The 18,724-nt window shown below is 40.2% G+C and overlaps 1 protein-coding gene across 1 annotated transcript in view; it reads right to left on the reverse strand.

The window, feature by feature from the left end:
• The window catches only part of Pdzrn3 (PDZ domain containing ring finger 3), a 219,038-nt gene that overhangs the window by 190,559 nt on the left and 9,755 nt on the right, over positions 1–18,724 (reverse strand). The window contains exons 2-3 of the mRNA XM_042680210.1: positions 11,387–11,473; positions 5,948–6,055 (exon numbers count right to left, since the gene is read on the reverse strand). Of these exons, the coding sequence (XP_042536144.1) occupies positions 5,948–6,055; positions 11,387–11,473 (195 nt within the window). The remainder of the gene's footprint in view (positions 1–5,947; positions 6,056–11,386; positions 11,474–18,724) is intronic.

An 18,724-nucleotide genomic window follows, 5' to 3' on the forward strand; every position in this document is an offset into this window, starting at 1 on the left:
GCGCCCAGGCCCAGAGTTCAGGCCCCATGATCGGACCCAAAAACAACAACAACAAAAAAACAGTTTAAATAATTTCCCTCAATAAATTTTAATTCACTGGTAATATCTAAACAAAGATCAGAGATTTAATTTAAATTTTTTTAAGTGCATTATTTACTATTCACTGTTTCTAATGGTACTCTTCTAGGAATTATGAATCTATGAAGAGGAAGAATAAATCAATCATATGAATTCAGAATAAAACTGAAATTATTAATGCAGGCATAGTTTCCAAAACACTTACATGAATGGATGCAGAATTAGAAAAGTGAATTGTGGGTGTCTGTATGTGTTTTAAAGCATATATATTAACATTTTCTAGCTGTCAGCTAAGATTCCCTGGAAGCAATAGACTCCACTGTAGTGACCACCATCATGCTTACATTTTAGGTTCTAAGTATAATTCTCCATAAAATGGAGTGACAATTTCTTTTCTTTAAAAAAAGCCAGATTCTAGGAGGACAACAAAAGTAGAAGATAAACTGGGAACATCTTAATTGCATATGATGTTGGAAAATATGATAGGAACCTGTCAAAAGGAGAAGAGGCCTGACTGGCCCAGATTGGGCCAATGTAGCCACCAAATTGTAGTACTGCAGAATTAGTTTTGGCATAGACAGACAAGTAGGTAAATTAAAATAAGGGGAAAGTTAACTAATAAATTATCAAGAACATATTGTAAAACTACTACTGTATGTCAATCATCGGTCAAAAATGATTCTAATAAGCCAATCAATGAATAATAAAACTAGTATATATTAGTTTAAAAGGTAGCAGGACATTACACAGTCTCAAAGTATCCACCACCACACACAAGATTATTAATTACAGAAGAAAATTCTGACTTTATAGTGAAGAAATAGCAATATGGCTTGAACACAGTAGTTCAAATGAAATTGCCAATAAAAAGATGACACTGATCATGACACACTGATGCACATCATGACTCTCAATTGTTAGACTGAACTGAAACTCCTTTATTCAATTAACTAGAGCTAATAAAAAATACAAATTACAACATACCGCCTAGGATCTCATATTGCAGCTTAAAAAAAGAAAAAAGACCAGTTTGAAGTGTCAGCCTTGACAATATGAGCTGAGAAAGACAATACACAGTAATCCTCCATTCCTTCCCATCTATGGGGACATCAACTAAAGGATGCACTCTGAAATACGAGAAGCACAGGAAACAAAAACTGAGTGATTGTTTTAAGGCTAGAGTAATTTTTAAAAATGGGAAAATAGTTGGGCACCAGTGGCTCACACCTATAATCCTAGCTACTCAGGAGGCCGAGATCTGAGGATCGTGGTTCAAAGCCAGTCCAGGCAGGAAAGTCCATGAAACTCTTATCTCCAATAAACCACCAGCAAACTGGAAGTGGCACTGTAGCTCAAGTGGTAGAGAGCTTGCCTTGAGCTGAAGAACTCAGCAACATTGCCCAGACCCAGCATTCAAGATCCATGACTGACAAAAAAGAAAAAAAGAAAATGGAGCAAAAGCCATGACAAGATTATTCTTTCCTCTAAAGGACATTAGAGCTCTCAATGGAAAATGGGTAATTTCTGCAAATAAGCTAACAGTGTTATATCATTGTTAATCTCCAGGTATGCATAACTTACTTGCTGTTATATAGAATTATGTCTTACTCCTAAAACACACACACACACACACACACACACACACACACACACACACACACACACACACACACAGATGTCCTTAATGATAAGGAGAATAGAGAAACTATATAGTAGGTGTTAATATCTGAGTTGATATCCATACCTCTAAATCTGAAATTGCTTCACAATAAATAGTTAAAAGAAAAACAAGAAGTCCTCTATTCCTCTTTTTTTCCCACAAAGAGAAAAGAAAGGAAAAGAAAAGAATTCTCCATTGTTGATTCTTATACCATTCTTCAACTTGTGGTAGTTCCTTGTGGAGGAAAAGTGCTGCTAAGTTTTTCTTTTTTTAATTTTTATTTTTTTTTTATTGTGAAACTACTGTACAGAGGGGTTACAATTACATGGGCAAGATAATGAGTACATTTCTTATCAAGCATTGTAGCCTCCTCCTTTGTTTCCCCTTCCTATCCCTTTAATTTTTTCTACTAGTCTAAAACACAAGCTTTAAGAAAGACAGACCAGCTAAACCACAAGCAAAAAAAGAAAGCAGAGACGTGGATCACACAAAACCCTCTGGGGTTCCTCCATTTCTGTGACATACCCCCAGGTCTTCAAACTATAACACTTTCAGGATGAATGTGTATTTATAAAAGCCTGCACAAGAGAATGGATGCTGGGAACAGAGAGCTTGCATCCATGTTCCCTGCAACCCAGGCGATCAAGTTTGCTATTTCAAAGCAGAACAGCACTGAACCCACACAACTGCTACAGAATTTCATTTTCCACCAAAGGCAAACCCTAATCCAACACAAGAATGAAGTCACGCAACTTGAGGATTGGCATGAAATACAAATGAGACTGCCTTTCTTAAGTCTTCAGGAAAGAATTTCAGTAGATCGGCATCACATGGGTGTTTGACTCACAGGCAAGTGATGCCAAACACAACGTGGATGGTGAGAAAAGCAGTGAATGTTACATGTCTCAAAGGGAACTTGCAGATCTCTTTGTAGGTTTTGGTTTTCCTGTACCTGGACTTTTATTAGAAGAAGCACTTTGCCAAATGAAGTGTTCAGAGCATATAATGGTATCTTGGGGTTCTTTCTTATATCACAATGATGGAGGGTGTGTACCAAAGACAAAGAGAGTCCACAATGCATGGAGTTCCATACTGTGAAGAATTACTCTGCTCCCAGAACAAACTCCACACATCCTACTAGGTATCCAGGAAGGCAAAATAACCTTCTTGTAATTACCTATGTATAACATCTGATCTGTTTTACATATAAACACAAAGAATTGTTTTGCAGTTTAAATATGCATAATTATAAACCCACATTCAAAGCAAAATTTCTTCCTAACAGCCACAGGTGGAAGAGACCCATGTGCCCATCAGTGAATGAATGGCTGTAGTTTTTGTTGGGAAAGTGCTGAAGTGGAAAAGTGATGTTCATTATCCAACAAACTATGAGTGTAATGAAGGGAAATGAACTATCATTTTAAAGTTAAAATGGTAAATCTCACATGTATTTTACCACATATATATTTTGCTACATACACACATACCTATACACTCACAAACACAGTTTCTAGCAATTCAACGCTTGCAATATTAAAGAATAATGGTAATTTGCTGCACCAGAACTTGACATGACCGTCCACAACAGTGGAAACTTCTAACATCAACAGCAGTGTCAATCAGCCACCAGTACCACCTTCTGATATGTTGCAGGTAGCATGTCACCTTACATCTGCACAGAGACACAAGCATTAGAAGACATCCCTATGTCTTCCACGGCTACTGTGCCTATGTGTTTATGTACTGACCCATATACTTAAATGTAAATTATTTTCCTCTTATCTCCCTATTATGGTCTATATTTCTATAATTCTAAAGGTATGTATGTGCATATATTTTGGTGAGTTTCATTTTAAGACAGTTATTAGTGACATTTCAAAATATTTGTTGTAAGACACAGGAATGGGATGGGAGAGAGCATATCTGTCTCTGATGTAGGATACTACTAGGACTTTAGCACACAGAGTCCGGGCAGACCACAGTCATTCTGCAATAGTACAGGTCTCCATCTGTCTCTCTGGCTTAAATAGAAGCACACTTCTGCAGGAATTAAAGTTCCAATGGTGAAGATCTCTGGTGGTAGTTTGCCCACTCCCCTGAAAAAGGAATCATTGATCTTCTCAGCAACCTCCTTCTTCCTTCCTCTTTCCCTCCCTCCCTCTTTCTTTTCTCCCTCTGTCTTCTCTCCCTTCTTCTCCTCTCCCCTCCTTCCTCCCCCAATAGAAAGTAATCAAACTCATGCCCCCTCATAACAGACTCTAACACGGATGAGGTGAACCAGAGAACATATTTTCAGTCATGGGAATCATTGTATCATGTCAAAAGAGATTAGGATTTGACTGAGAAGGGCACGGTGTGTCAATTGCAATTACACATGTATCGTTTCTCTATTGTGATCATCCTTCTTTCAATCTCAACACTGGGCCATGATTAATATTTTACATACTGTCCAAAAGGGGAATGTGACTTACCAGAAACCGTACTGAACATTTCAAACACAGATCATCGTCTGCCAAGAGAAAATCCTGCCCAGCTGTAGATTTCTCATTTGCAAAACATAAGAGCAATGAAATTCCATTACTTAGAGAAACTGCCTGTTCCACCAAACCCTTGGCAACAAGAGACTGCACTTATCTATTGAACAATAGTCTCAGAAAATATATTCACTCTCAAAAAAAAAAAAAAAAAAGAAAGACAGTAAGTAATACAGCATTTGAGCTCTTAGAAAAGGGCTCTTGCCCAAGCCAAGTCTGGCTGGGGAAGTACAGATTGAACCTAAAACACAAGGCAAGAAGAATTCCACCCCTAAAGGCTGTGGCAAAGGTCACAGGAGAGGCAGCAATATTAATATCGTCCCTAAGATCAGATCAAATATCCCTTCCACATGTAAGTGACCATGGCCCACTCCACCAGAGTAGTGAACCTTATGCCTTAACTTGTTCACTTTCTTTTCCCCCTGTGAGACTTAACTATGCATTTTCCCACACATATAAGTTACCCCTGCAACATACTACACTGGCACACTGCAATTGGTCCAAATGAGACTAGAAAACTGAGACATGCTTCTCTGTCTTCTGGACACTCTTTTCCCCAGGAGAAGCATGCGGTCACATGCCAGTTGGTGATGCACGCTTCACTTACAGTTTAGCTCGTGGTCAAGCTTCTAGTCAGCCCAGGATTTTTAAACGAGCCAGAAAAAAAAATACTTGGGAATTATAGGTGCTACACAAATGTGTCTGGAACAACAAACACCCACTGGTATCAGGGCTGTATCCTTCCCTACTTTCCTGTTTAATGAGCTATAGTGGGGTGATGGCAGTCTATGGGTGAGTTTCTTACAGGATTTAGCACATCAACTTGGCATCTCACATTTACTTTTTCCCTACTAGGAGATCAAACAAATTTTATTCATGGATCCATTAAATCAGAAAGTTAACAAATACCAGTGAAAGAAAAGTACTTTTGTGTACCAAATTTTGCAACAAGAACCCATACAGGGAATAAAAATCCCAATCCTGTGCCTTTCATCATCTCAGCATAATCTAGAACATAGCCTTACCCTATTCCAAAGGGTATGGCCCTCTCCCAGTATGAATCACTATGCCTGCTATAGGAACAAGCTTGAACAGACAAATGAAGAATTGGAAATGGAAAGGAGAAAAGAAGTGATAATGAGAGTGAATCCTAACAGCCATGCTGGCCTACCGCTCCCTGGGCCAGTGAGTCATATAACTGATGACAGGCAAACAGTAAGGAGAGCAAACACAAGAGAAAGCAAGGCACGTGTAAACATAATTGTCTGATGTGAACTCTGAGGACACTAGAATGACTCCAGAGTTGACACAGTTGTACCCGGGTAACCCATATGAACAGTCACAATTTGTACAACAGGGACTGTCCGTTCATCTGGTTCTAACTAGCAGACAACCCTCCGACGGCTATAACTGAAGCATACAAAACAGATGCAAGTCTGCATGAAAGAAGCCAAATCATGAATATGCCACTCATAATCCGACTTCTCTATATTTAACAAAAACTTAACACCAAGGCAATCAACACCCAATCCAGTCCCACACGATCAGAGAAGTGTGCCTCCTGCCTAACCATCCACCACTTGAGGCCTCCCTCCCCGACCAAACATCTTGGTGTAAGCCAGATGAAGGACGGATGGCATTCAGCCTATTCAAAGACACTGGCCAGTTCACATACCTCAATAATCCTGTCATGAATTTGCAGGCCTCCTTCCTTGGCTGCCGGCCCACTGTCAACTATTTTGGATACAAAGATTCCTTCACTGGATGATCCATCTTGATTGTCCTTTGGGTTAAAAAAACACAAACATGAATGCTAGGCACGAAGTTGGGCATGGCGGGGGCAGGGGAGGGGGGGAGAAAAGTTTACACTTAAAAACAGTCATTGACCCTCACTTGTCAGAAGGGGCAATACACTTTCTGTTCACTACTGTCTTAAACTAGAGTTAACACCACACATGCACATGGTCAAATATTTCATACTGGCATGAAGGTCAAAAAATGGTTCATGCCTATTACCCACAATATGTCATCTTTGTTCCCCTTTACAGCATCTACTGGAGTTTATGCATTCTTTCTAAAACAGTTTAATGCATCCTTCCTAAATACCTATCTGCTCTCCTTCCTATATATCATAGAATTATGGCAGGTCACTTTACGCTCCTAATTGTCCCTCTTAATAACTCTAGAAATCTTGGCAATTGACAACTTCCAATCACACATGTCTAACCTTCTTCATCTTTTTTTTTTTTTGCCTTATCTTATTTGCTGGTATAGGAGACTGAACTGAGTTGTATTCCCCACTCCTATTTCTTGATATGGCTGAAGAGTATGCTAACTTATTTTTCCAGTTGTTATTAGAGACAATGCTGTCACAGATACTAGCTTCCTGCCTATAGTTTGAAAGGTCTATTCTGGTCTCTATCTAGGGAAAATCACTAGCAAAGGGAACTGTTGGGTCAAATATGTACAATGGATAAATACTGCTGAATTACCCTCCAGAGAGTTTGCGCTGAGAAGTCTTTAGAGAATTTTTCTATATCCTCGCCTACTCAGAGCCTCATTAAGCTTGTTGATATCTAATAATCTAAAATGAAACTAGGTATTGTTTTATTTTGATTTACATAATAAACCCTACCACCAGTGACTGCTTTACTCCTAATAAATTCCGATTCAATTTCCACAAATCCCTTTAGAGATCTCTGAATGAAACCTCAGGACTAAAATTTTCTGAGAAAGAAGATAGCTTATTTCTCAAACTCCCTCCTTCCTTAAAAATCAAAAGGATCTGGCAGGCTTGCAAAAACCCTCCTAGCTTGTTCATGAACTTTTTTCCGAACAGCACAATGAATCCTCTCCAAGTGTTTGGATTAAATTTCTAGTGATTAACAGATGGATTTATAAATCAAATAGCATAAGCATACGTTGTTTCCAAACAAAATTATTTGAAAAGTAAGCTCAGGATGTTCAACCTAAACTCCCAAATCATGGTAAATTTCTTACCATAATGCCATCTATTTTTTTTTCGCATCAGTGGGTAAATGTTCCATGTCATAACAAGATTTGAGGGAATTACATTTCACGTGAATGTGTGAGAACCCAATACAGATGAAGATCTATTTTAACAATACTTATTTTACATATAAACATATAACATTATCACTGTCAAAAAACTATGAAACTCTAACATTTTCCTCTTTAAACAGCAAACCTCCCTATATTCTAAAGAGAGCAAGAAAGACTTTGAAAGTGTTCCATCCAACCCTTCAAATGCAATAGCAATTATTAAGGTTGGGAAAATATGGTCTTTGGCCTTTCTTTCCCTCTCTTCCTTGCAACACACATACACACACACACACACACACACACACACACACACACACACACACACACACAGTTTGATTTTTTCTCTCTCTCTTTCAAATGTTACATGATTCACCAGAGCAAACCAAAATCACAACCTGAAGTGAGCATTAAGTGTTTTCCCCAACATTTACCCCCATGTGGCATCTCAAACTGCCATCTGGATTCCATCAACACTCTTCCAAGAGAGGGTAAGCAGTGCTTCGGGTGCTCTACTCACTCAACTGGCCTTCAAAGGCATTGGCGTGCTCTACACAGGTCTGCTGAGCACTCAGCCCACAGCAGCTGAGTAGCTACATGTCTCCCGTTCTCTCTCTCAGCAGCCATATTCTGAGGCACCTCCCTGCATCCACATTTCAAAGGTAATTTCTATTTACTGTAATTTCTATTTACTGAGAACACAGTGAATGTTCTATGTATGTTATTTAATTTCCAAAATAAGCACAAACAATAAGCAATGTTATCCGTCTCACAGATAGAAAACCTGAGTCCCAAAGAGACTAAGTGACTTACCCAAGTTCACCGAACTAAAAGCTCACTGTATTCGCCTGGCACTGGTGGCTCACACTTGTAATCCTAGCTACTCAGAAGGCTGAAATTTGAAGGTTGCTGTTCAAAGCCAGCCCAGGCAGAAAAGTCCCTGTGTGACTCTTCTCTCCAACTAACCATTCAAAATCTGGAGGTGGTAGAGTGCTAATCTTGAGCAAAAGAGCTCGGGGGCAGTGCTCAGGCCCTGAGTTCAAGGCCCAGAACCCCACCCTACCCCCAGAAAAACCACTGTATTTTGGTTTTACACAAAAGCTAGAATTTTTTGCACACAATTCTGTGTCTAATACTGTTTCCCACTAGAAAATCTCTCCCCAGACACACTACTACACAAGTCCAACATTTCAGCCTACACAATATTTTAACAGAGAAGTCTGGAAGCCAACTAGACCACCATGGATTCATAAGCAAGCCCAAATTCTCTTCAGGTAACGTCAATATGTCATATGGTTTAAAAAAAAATCTGTGTTTCTTTTGACTTAGCTACTTTGTATTTCTTGGCTAGAGAGGATGAGAGAGATTGGGAATGGGATTTTGGCTTTGGCTTGTTTTACAAAATACTATACTCTATCGAAGTAATTATTCTAAGAGAGCATTAGAAGCTTCAAGGAAAAATCAGAGAGCAGCAAGTAAAACCATATACCAGAATTTAGGTTTAGTCAATGGAAAGGAGTAAGGATAGGATGCAAAATAACCAGAGAAAGCAAGATAATCCAAGAAAACCAGATCAAACACATTCATGATAGCTACAGTTTTCTCTTAGAAGTCATCTCATAGTGTGTTTGGCTCTTTTCCTAACACATTCTAAGTCAGATCTATTTATCATGGTGACCTAACACGGTTTGGGATTTATTTGTGTTGTTGGCTTATGTGAAAGAAAAATGAAAAGATTGTTTTCATCCCCAGCGTACCTGAAAATCATGTCCACTTGCCAAAGGTGATACATAGACTGGCAGCTCCTTCTTTAGGGTGATGAGAACTAGCAGAGATGAATGATGTGATTTCAGAGCATTCTATACTGCCTTGCCTTGACAAACCTTATGTCACAGCCCCAGGTTGGGCTATTTCACAAGCCAGCTGAGCATCTAACAGGAATTCCTTGGGCAACATACTCATCATTTGTACCACATTCTACTTCCAGTTCTAACCAGGCTGCCTGTCTGTGCACTGTCATTCATCTTGGCATCTTACCATGTACAAAATGGCCTGCCAGATTTTCTAGGTAACATTGTGGAATACATTCAAATCTTCATATGCTATTTCTGCTCATTAGAACGAGCAGGCTCTCTCTCTCTCTCACACACACACACACACACCACACACACACACCACACACACACACACACACACACACACACACACACACACACACACACAGCAACCACATACATGAGGAATTAAATTTTCCTCTGGAGGATATATGCATGTACTTTTTCCAAAATGACCACATCAACAGAGAGCACTTAGCAATGCTACAAAATCAGATCTGGCTTGTACTTAAATCTCTATTTTAAAGGAAAAAGGAAAGAAGTAGAAATATGCTCTTTTATGCACAAGCAAGAAATAAATTGCCAGTAAGACTGGGCCTGAGCTTGGTACTTCACCCTGGTGAGGTAGAAAACTATCCAGCCAGCTCACTGGCATTGATAGAATAGGTTTCTCAACAATACCAAGCACAGACACACCTCTCCACTCCTGTATTTTGCAAACACTAGGCTTTGATGTGGTTAGACCTAAGACAGAGAAGACATCTTCCTAGTTTGGGTTCTTTTGGCTTTTAAAACATCTACTAAAATGAAGTGGATCTTAGTTTATTGAAGTTGTTTCTTAAAACTGATAACAAGAGGTCGGTAGAGGAAAGACAATTATGAAGACAGGTTAAGGAGAAACTAACACTGCTCTCTGTGCTAAGAAACAAAGATGTTTTCTAGAAGTTGGAGAACACAAGTCCAAATCCTGTGCTGATCAGCTGGTTTCTGGGGTCAACTGCTTATGTAATGAATCCTAACTTTCTCCCTCCCTGCAAAGCTGGGTGTGTGGAGCCCTGGTTTCAAAAATTAGGTCCAAACAGCATGGGGACAGACAGCCTGAGGTCTTATGAACAGATAAGAAGTAGTAACCAAACCATACCACCCATATGTATTCTACAAATTCCATAGAGGTACTGGGACACACTGTGAGCTCAACCCACGGGTTGAACAGAGGAGGAAAGACCAACTCTCCTCCTTCATATCTATCATCTACTCTCATCGTTTAAGACATTGTGCAAGACAAATAATGTTCATCATTTTAATGACTGTCTATCACTTATAACTAAGTTATCCTTTTTTTATAGTAAAACTTCTTAGTTTGGTTTTGAAACTGTGGCTTTGTCCAAAAGATAAGCACATTATTCAATAATAAATTCCTTCACATCACTCCCTATGAGCAGCCAGGTTTTGTCTACTCACTGTTGAGCTCATTTAAACCCCACGGCCCAAGGCCTTTAGGAATCGGGAATTAGGAATCAGGCCCATGTCCCTCTCTTAGCTTCTTTCTGATCTCCTCCCTACTTGTCTACCACCTCTAAATTGCTTTCTACCCTTGTAGCACCCTACCTCTCTTGCTGCTTCAGGCCTCTTACTTTCTGCTAAATCTCTTCCTTTGGGGTACATCTATTATCTGTTAGTTCAATGATCTTCCAAAATGGCCAGAAAAATGTAACGTAATGTGCTGAAGTGATGAAACAATGTAGCCAAAGTTTTAGTCAGTCATATTTTAATTTCTTTGTTTAAAATTTTCCCCCTTTGCATGTAACTCTTAGAAGGAACACACTTTACCAATGTGATAGTATAACTATTTTATAGCTAACTAAATATGCTCATTTTTACTTAAGCTAATTCAATATACATATTTATAAACATGTATATTGAGTGAATGTATGTGTATATATATACATGCATAAAATACAGTTCTTCTGATCTAGAAAGCTTTTAATCATCCTTCAAAAATTCTGCTTTTGGGCCCTCCCCAAAACTCTTCCTCCTGTGAGATTCAACAGTCCTCAAGGCTGGACCCCAGCACTGAGTACTAACCAAAGAGAACTCTCTTTCCTTTCCCCTCAGTCTCCCCATCTAGCTTTGAGGGGAAATAAGCAAGACTTCCAGTCCTCAGCATCGTCTAACCAACCCGGGAAAAAAGGAAAAACATGTTTTAGCAATGAACATACCACACAAGGCCGGCCACCAATAATATTGAATCCCAGGGAGCCAGAATCCCGATGTAGGATGAGTGTTAGACTTTTGGTTTCTTCACCCTGCAATGAACAAACAAGTTCAAGTGTTTAGTTACAAACAGGAAATTAAATGATAGAAATTTTCAATCTGAAGTGGACTTGGGGACTATGGAGTGAACCATTTAATAAATACTTTATCTTGTGGGAAGTGTTTAAACTTTTAGAATGCAATCTGAAATTCCATCCTGTGTTTCAGAGGTTGTAAACATGTGTAGATACTGTCCAACCCTGGGATGACCACACAAGAATGTCTGGAGGAGTCCAGACATGTCTCACGAACATTTTCTATCAATGACTCTACGGTCTGTCAAAGACAGCTCTCTTTCGACCAGCCCATTGGACGCTAGCTGTCTAGACGGCTACTTTTTGCTGACTTCTCAACTATTTTCAATGGCAGCATTCATGTCATGTCACGCCAAGGTCAAATGGCAATCCTCTCGGAAGTGTGAGCGCATGCATGGCCCATCAATAGTCATCTCTGTTTGGGGGACTTGGCAGAAGTGGGGGGAGTGGTGGACAGTGCAGGAAATATCAGAGGCAAACATGGATGGAGACAGACAGTCCTGACTGGACTGGAAGGGGGAGGGGTATCTTCACAAAGTCATCACTGTCCAGTCCATTCACAGTGTGGAGCAGCAGCTTGACCCAGAGCACTCTGCAGAAGCCTGGTCAGCGTGAAAACTTTCATATCAAACAAGCAGAAGTCAATCGGGTAGGTCACACAGGTCACAGAGGCACAGCGTTCCACAGCCCAGAGAGACTGAGATGCCAGTGCCTCAATCCACACTCTCAAGTAACACACAGGGGAATAAAAATAGACTTGACCCGATGCATAAAGTCCTTTACTACCCTCTCACAAATGGAACCACCTAACTTAAGGGTATGGATGGGATTAGGAAAGATGGGGGGGAATGATGGAAAGGGTGACATTGACAAAGATTCATTGGACTCAGAGTCTGACTTATGGAATTGAAAATCCCCTTGTACAAATATTTAAAGATAATTTTTTAATATCCTTTCATATAAACATCAAGCTCACTAGTAAACCTTTGAAATGGTTCCAAGAATATAAATGATATCCAAGACCTCTCATGGACTGTCTGTAGGCTGGCATTTGCTTTCTGTTTCCTGTTTGCACAGGGCATTAAAATGCATTCTTAAGAATGTATTGGGCTGGGAAGGTGGCTTAGTGGTAGAGTGCTTGCTTAGCATGCATAAAGCCCTGGGTTCGATTACTCAGTACCACCTAAACAGAAAAAGCTGGAAGTGGCACTGTGGCTCAAGTAGTAGAGCACTAGCCTTGAACAAAATAAGCTCAAGGACAGTGCCTAGGCCCTGAGTTCAAGCCCCACAACTGGCAAATAAAGAAAAAAAAGAATGTATTATTAAATGCATTATTTACATGCATTTTTGAAATGATGAAATGCTTCTTAATAAACTGTCTTAAAACAATGTTGGCAACTTATTACAAAGGAGAGATTTTTTTTTTTGTTCCGGTATTTACTAATTGCTCACCAAATATTTTTGTCTTCGACCATCTGAATGGCATGTGCCATTCTGAGTCTATCACACTGAATCACTCCACTGTCTACACCACCCTGTGAGTTTCCTAGAGCACCAATACGGACACAACTATAGTCGTCCATGTCTAACTCTGCTTCCATACACAGCCAGAATTATGCCCAGAAGAGCTTCGTGTCATATTTTTCATATGACCCCAAAAGCTTATTATGAAAACTCTCTAAAGACAAAATTACAATTCATCATTAGAAAATGGCATTTCACTTCTAGAGAAGGAATAGAGTATCCTATCAGAACAACACAACGTTTATTTCTGAAGGGTCACTTACTTGATATACAAAACGCAGAATTTTAATATAAAATAGAAGCTAGTCTCTACCAATCCACTGCATCTAATGAAAACCAGCAGAGCCTTTTTGATGATAACCTATTTCATTGGTTATTAGCAAAATGTCCATTAAACAACATCCCCCAAAGCCATCAACCAAGATTACCATTCTGGGGAACTAATCTGAGTGGTTTTAAAGGTACTGTTGAATTGGAATACAACTTTTAGAATAAACTTGAAGATTCTGATATGTAAACATGATAATTCTCAAATGGAAATAGTTTATATCTTCTGCACTGGATATTGAGAAGTTTACAAAGTTCATTTCTTGCCTTGCTCTTTCACAGGGGTGAAAAAGTTAGAAATAACATGGGAACTGGAGCAAGTTATCTTACATATCTTACATGCCTGGCTTTCATAACTAATCAGTGATAGAAACTGTGCAGTTACACACTAATTCAAGGCAGATGGCTTTAGTCTGACAATCTCAAATGATGTGCGGAGAAGAATGTACCATCGAAATGATCACAAATATTAGTTTTAAGTCTACTGTGTGATAACTACTTCAGACATAAAGACAGAGAGGGAGGGAGAGAGGGAGGAAAGAGGGGAGGAAAGGGAGGGAAAGACAGAAAAGAATGTTAATATATTACACTACCAATGGCAACTGCTACCAATTATCGGGCTCTTGGTATGTGTCTGAAATTAAATTGAACACGAGTATTTTATTTCATTTACTAATCTAATGAATCCTATAAAGGGACACTTGTATCTTCTTGATACAAGTAAAAAACTGAAAAGCTGTCTCACATCAGAAAGGTAATAGAAGCCATGTGCTGGTGGCTCTTCATGACAACTGATTAATACCTCATCCTCTTGAAGCAGGTACTATATCAACATTCTATAATCTGAGAAATTGAGGCTCACCAAAAATCATACATGTGCTCAAGATCAGACTGGCTAAGTGGGAATGCTAGGGTTAGAATTCAGGCCCATGTAATCCCAATACCCAAGAGCTTTGTATAATAATAAATGTTTGCCCCCTAGCCTAAACGCTTCTGTCTCAAAAAGATGCATCTTGAAATGAAGGAGTACAGTAAAAATTTTGTAATTAGAGTTCAGGGAAACATACTGATTCATACAACTTATATGATCATATTGATTGTACTACACAAGAGTTGAAAAGATTATTATGGACTGATGAGAATGTGAGAGTTAAGAATATTAAGATCTTGGGCTTGAGATAAGTTTTCTTATCCATACAACCAGGTGACAGTTTTAATTCATGTCTCAGTATTACTATGACCATAGGTGAGACACATACCTCAACAATATAAGTTTCTCTTGACATCAGTCAATAATAAGTACACACAACACAACCAAGGCACAAATGTTGGGAGGGACACAGTCAGTACTGAAGCCAGCACGATATTTTATCTCATAAATCATACTCTTGCATGGTCAGGAAATAAGAAATGCCTAATCCTTAACTTAAAGCTTAAGAGAGCTAGGGTCTGGAATGAAATAAAGATTAGTATACATTCTTCTTTTTCTTTTTGCAAGGCTGTAGAAAGAGTTCCAAATTCTAGGAGACGCTTGTTGTAAATTCTGGGTGAACAAATTCCATACGAGGTGGAAGGGGCATGATAAGGAAGATAAGGGGTGCCAAAGGCACAAGCAAGGGGGACAGGTGACAATGAGCCAGTGGGTTGCAGCCTAGGAGGATGACAGACACGTGACACACTCGGGGCTGAAAGGAGGAGGAGCCAGAAACAAGAGGTGGGGCACAGATACTGGCTCGGAACTGGGCAGGGATGGACAATGGAAGCAGAAGAGAAGAACGAGCAAGGGAGCACAGACGCTCTAAATCCTACCAGATGAGTGGTTCTTAGGGCTGGGAAGGACATTAGGAAAAACAGCCACAAGTAAACAATAGCAAGTAGAAATGAGACCTTCTTGATAGCTTTCCTATCCTACAGCCCTTGGTTGGTGGCAGCTATTTCTACCCAGCAGCCAGGATCTGGAAGATAGAGGAACAGTTGTGAAGGGCCTGGGGTCAGAAAAGGAAGACTTGTCATATCCTGGGGTCCTCTGGCATCACTATTTGCTCACAGCTTGGCAGGGAGCGCTAACAGATCACTATCACACTAACCCTCACCCCAGAATTCTATTCAAGTGGGTAGGTGGGTCCAGGGCAATGTTGGCTGTATGGGTGAGGTTTAGGTCTTTAGAGTTGAGAAAGGAATACAGACGGGCTTTGGAAAAGGAGCTGTGACTAGCAAGGCCTAAACAGCACCATGAACCTAAGTCAGCAAGCCAGAGGCAGAAGTAGAGGCTCATAGTGGAACATAGGAGCAATCTGGAATAAAATAACTTTGCTAAGTTATTTATCATCGATCAGTAAGGCACACATACTCAGCCTACCTTGCAACTGAAGGTCTAGCTGTTCAAGAGTGTGAGGAAGGGAAGAAAATGCCATAGTGAAAAGTCACACATTGAATATACACACTCCTGTGTTGCCTAAGGACATTTCTAGGGTGGGCTTCATAGACGCCTGGTCCCACAAGGTGATATTGCCTAGATCTGTCACAGGCATCCAAATGGTGGCAACACCCTTCATAGGGTTGGCATTATGACAAAATCACCTAAAGATGCATTTCTCAGAAGTGTCCCTGTGGTTAAATGACACATGACTCTGCTTTGTTTAAAAGACATTTTGCAGAGGCTGCTTTAAATGTTTTTTAAGTGTCTAGGAATGTATACTGTCTTCCAGGGACCAAGTCCATCTTCAATTCAGTATTAACTCTGTCACTGTTCCTTCTACTCCAAACAATCCCACCTCAGGAGCTTGGACTCATGCCATTCATTGCCTAATTAGTATGGCGGCTCTGAGTCCATCCATGCCATTGTCACTGAAGACTGAGGACTTTCTAAAACTCCTGTTTTTAAAAAACTAAAACAATAAAACACACACACACACATAAAACCCACCTTCCATGTTTCCCAATCATTGCCATGGTGGGCTTATAGAAGAGGGCTGTGTGTCTGGGGTGACAAGACCCCTCTCAGCTCAGTTATACAAAGCTCCTAGAGCCTCACACAGCTGGGAAACAGCTCTGTGTGCACACTGGTGACATGAAAGCACTGTGTATTTAGCTGTCTCCAGGCAAAAATGTGCAGATCAGGGGTCTGGAGGGCAGGGGTGGGGACCAGGAGGCAGAGCGGGCTGCCAGCAATTCTGTACCAAAGAGCTGGGCATGTCTTCACTCCCCACACTCAGCTCAGATACTTTTGTCTTCTTTGTAGTTCAAACTTTGTAATTTTTAATGAAGCAGTGCGGACTAAGTCCTCCCTGTAATTCAAATCCCAGTTCTAAAGAAAGGATTCTTGGAGGAAGAACAGAAGGGGAAACTGTTTGAGCCTAACACTGACAATGGTCATGGAAATGATGCTTGAAAATAAGCTGGAATTGGATATGACAGTCAATGGAAGGATTGGCAGGATGTATCTGTCACCAAAGCAGATGTAGTTAGAAAGAAAAGAGACTCAGGGCCTGGGGAAACAAATCAAAGGAAAAAAGAAAGCTCTTCCAGAGCCACAATATATGCAGAATTGTATAATGCATATCTATAAGCTAAACAAGATATTTCTGGAAAATAATATATAAGAAATAAAATGTTTTTACTACTTGCAAATTCAAAACAAACCAACGAACAAAAACCTCACTTACTGCTATAAACAACTTGGATTTTTTTGTTGCTTGTTTGTTTGGGTGGTACTAGGGCATGAACTCAGGGCCTGGGAACTGTCACTTAGATTTTTGTGCTCAAGGCCTCTGCTCTACTGCTTGAGCCATAGCTCTACTTCTGGCTTTTTGGTGGGTAATTTGATAAGAGTCTAATGGACTTCCCTGCCCTGGCTGGTTTTGCCCTTTGATCCTCAGATCTTGTCTCCTAAAGTAGCTACGATTACAGACCCAAGCCACTGGCTCACCAATCTGAGAATTTTTGTTGTTGTTGCTACTGATCTCAAGGCCTTGATACTGTTACTGAGCTTTTGTAAGGGCTCAAGGCTAGCACTCTACCACTTTGAGGCACAGCCCTACATCTGGTTTTTAGGTGATTAATTGGAGATAAGCGTCTCATGGACTTTCTTGTCTGGCCTGGCTTCTAACCACGATCCTTAGATCTCAGCCTCCCAAGCAGCAAGGAATACAGATGTGAGCTGCCACAGAGCACTCAGCCACCTGAGAAATTTTTAACTGACTAATTTTCTATTTTCTGTGGCTTGATTTCAACTTTGTGTTTCATGGATTTATCTTCTTTTCTAGTGAATATCCACAAGCACTATTCATCAAAACCACTTCAAATTTCACCCCTACCCTCCCAAGGACCTTTATTAAAGTGATGCAGGGTTTTAGCATGTCCATTTGCTGGGCTGCAAGGTACTGCGCTATAAAAGTTTGTGTGCCCTCAAAATTCATATGCTCAAATCCTAACTCTAAAGTTGATTGGGAATCAGAGAGGCCCAAGGGAGACCCCTTCTACCACTTGAAGACATAGCAACAAGATGGCCACCAGAGAATGAGGGCATCTACCCTGAGCACCAGACATGCCAGAACCTCCATGTCCAGCCTTTTAGCTTCTACCATGGTGGAAATAACTTTCTATTGTCCATAAAGTACATAGAATTATGTTATTTTTGTTATAACATCTGAAATGGACTAAAGACAAGGTAGTTGAAGTTTCTGACTTTTATTTTGTTTCTTTTGTTTGTTTGTTTGTTTTTTGCCAGTCCTGGGGCTTGAATTCAGGGCCTGAATGTTGTCCCTTAGCCTCTTTGTGCTCAAGGTTAGTGCTCTACCACTTCAGCCACAGAACCACTTGCAGCTTTTTCTGAGAAGTTCATTGGAGATAAGAGTCTCATGGACTTTTCTACCCAGGCTGGCTTTGAATCACAATCCACAGATCTCAGCCTCCTGAGTATCTAGGATTACACAGGTGAAAGCCACTGGCACCCTGCTAAATTTTGTTGACTGATATAGAACATCACTGGCCAGGCTGTCTCTGAACTCTGGGTCGTCCTATCTCAGCCTCCTTAGTGCTTGGATTAGAGGTTGTGTTTGTTTTCTTGTGTGTGTGTGTGTGTGTGTGTGTGTATGTGTGTGTATGCTAGTAGGATTTGAACTAACGTCCTCATGCTCTCACTTGGCTCTCTACCACTTGAGCCACACATCTACTTCCAGCTTTTTTGCTGGCTAATTGGAAATGAGGATCTCATGGACTTTTCTGCCTCGACTGGCTTCAAACCACGAATTGAATAGCTAAGATTAAAGATGTGGAGTCACCAATGCCCAGCTAGGATGACAGTTTCTGAAATGTAAACATCCAGCTACCAAAGTGAAGCATCTTCTTCAACACAAA

This window comes from Dipodomys spectabilis, unplaced genomic scaffold (assembly GCF_019054845.1).
Source record: "Dipodomys spectabilis isolate Male_0828 unplaced genomic scaffold, ASM1905484v1 ptg000054l, whole genome shotgun sequence".
Taxonomy (NCBI): domain Eukaryota; kingdom Metazoa; phylum Chordata; class Mammalia; order Rodentia; family Heteromyidae; genus Dipodomys; species Dipodomys spectabilis.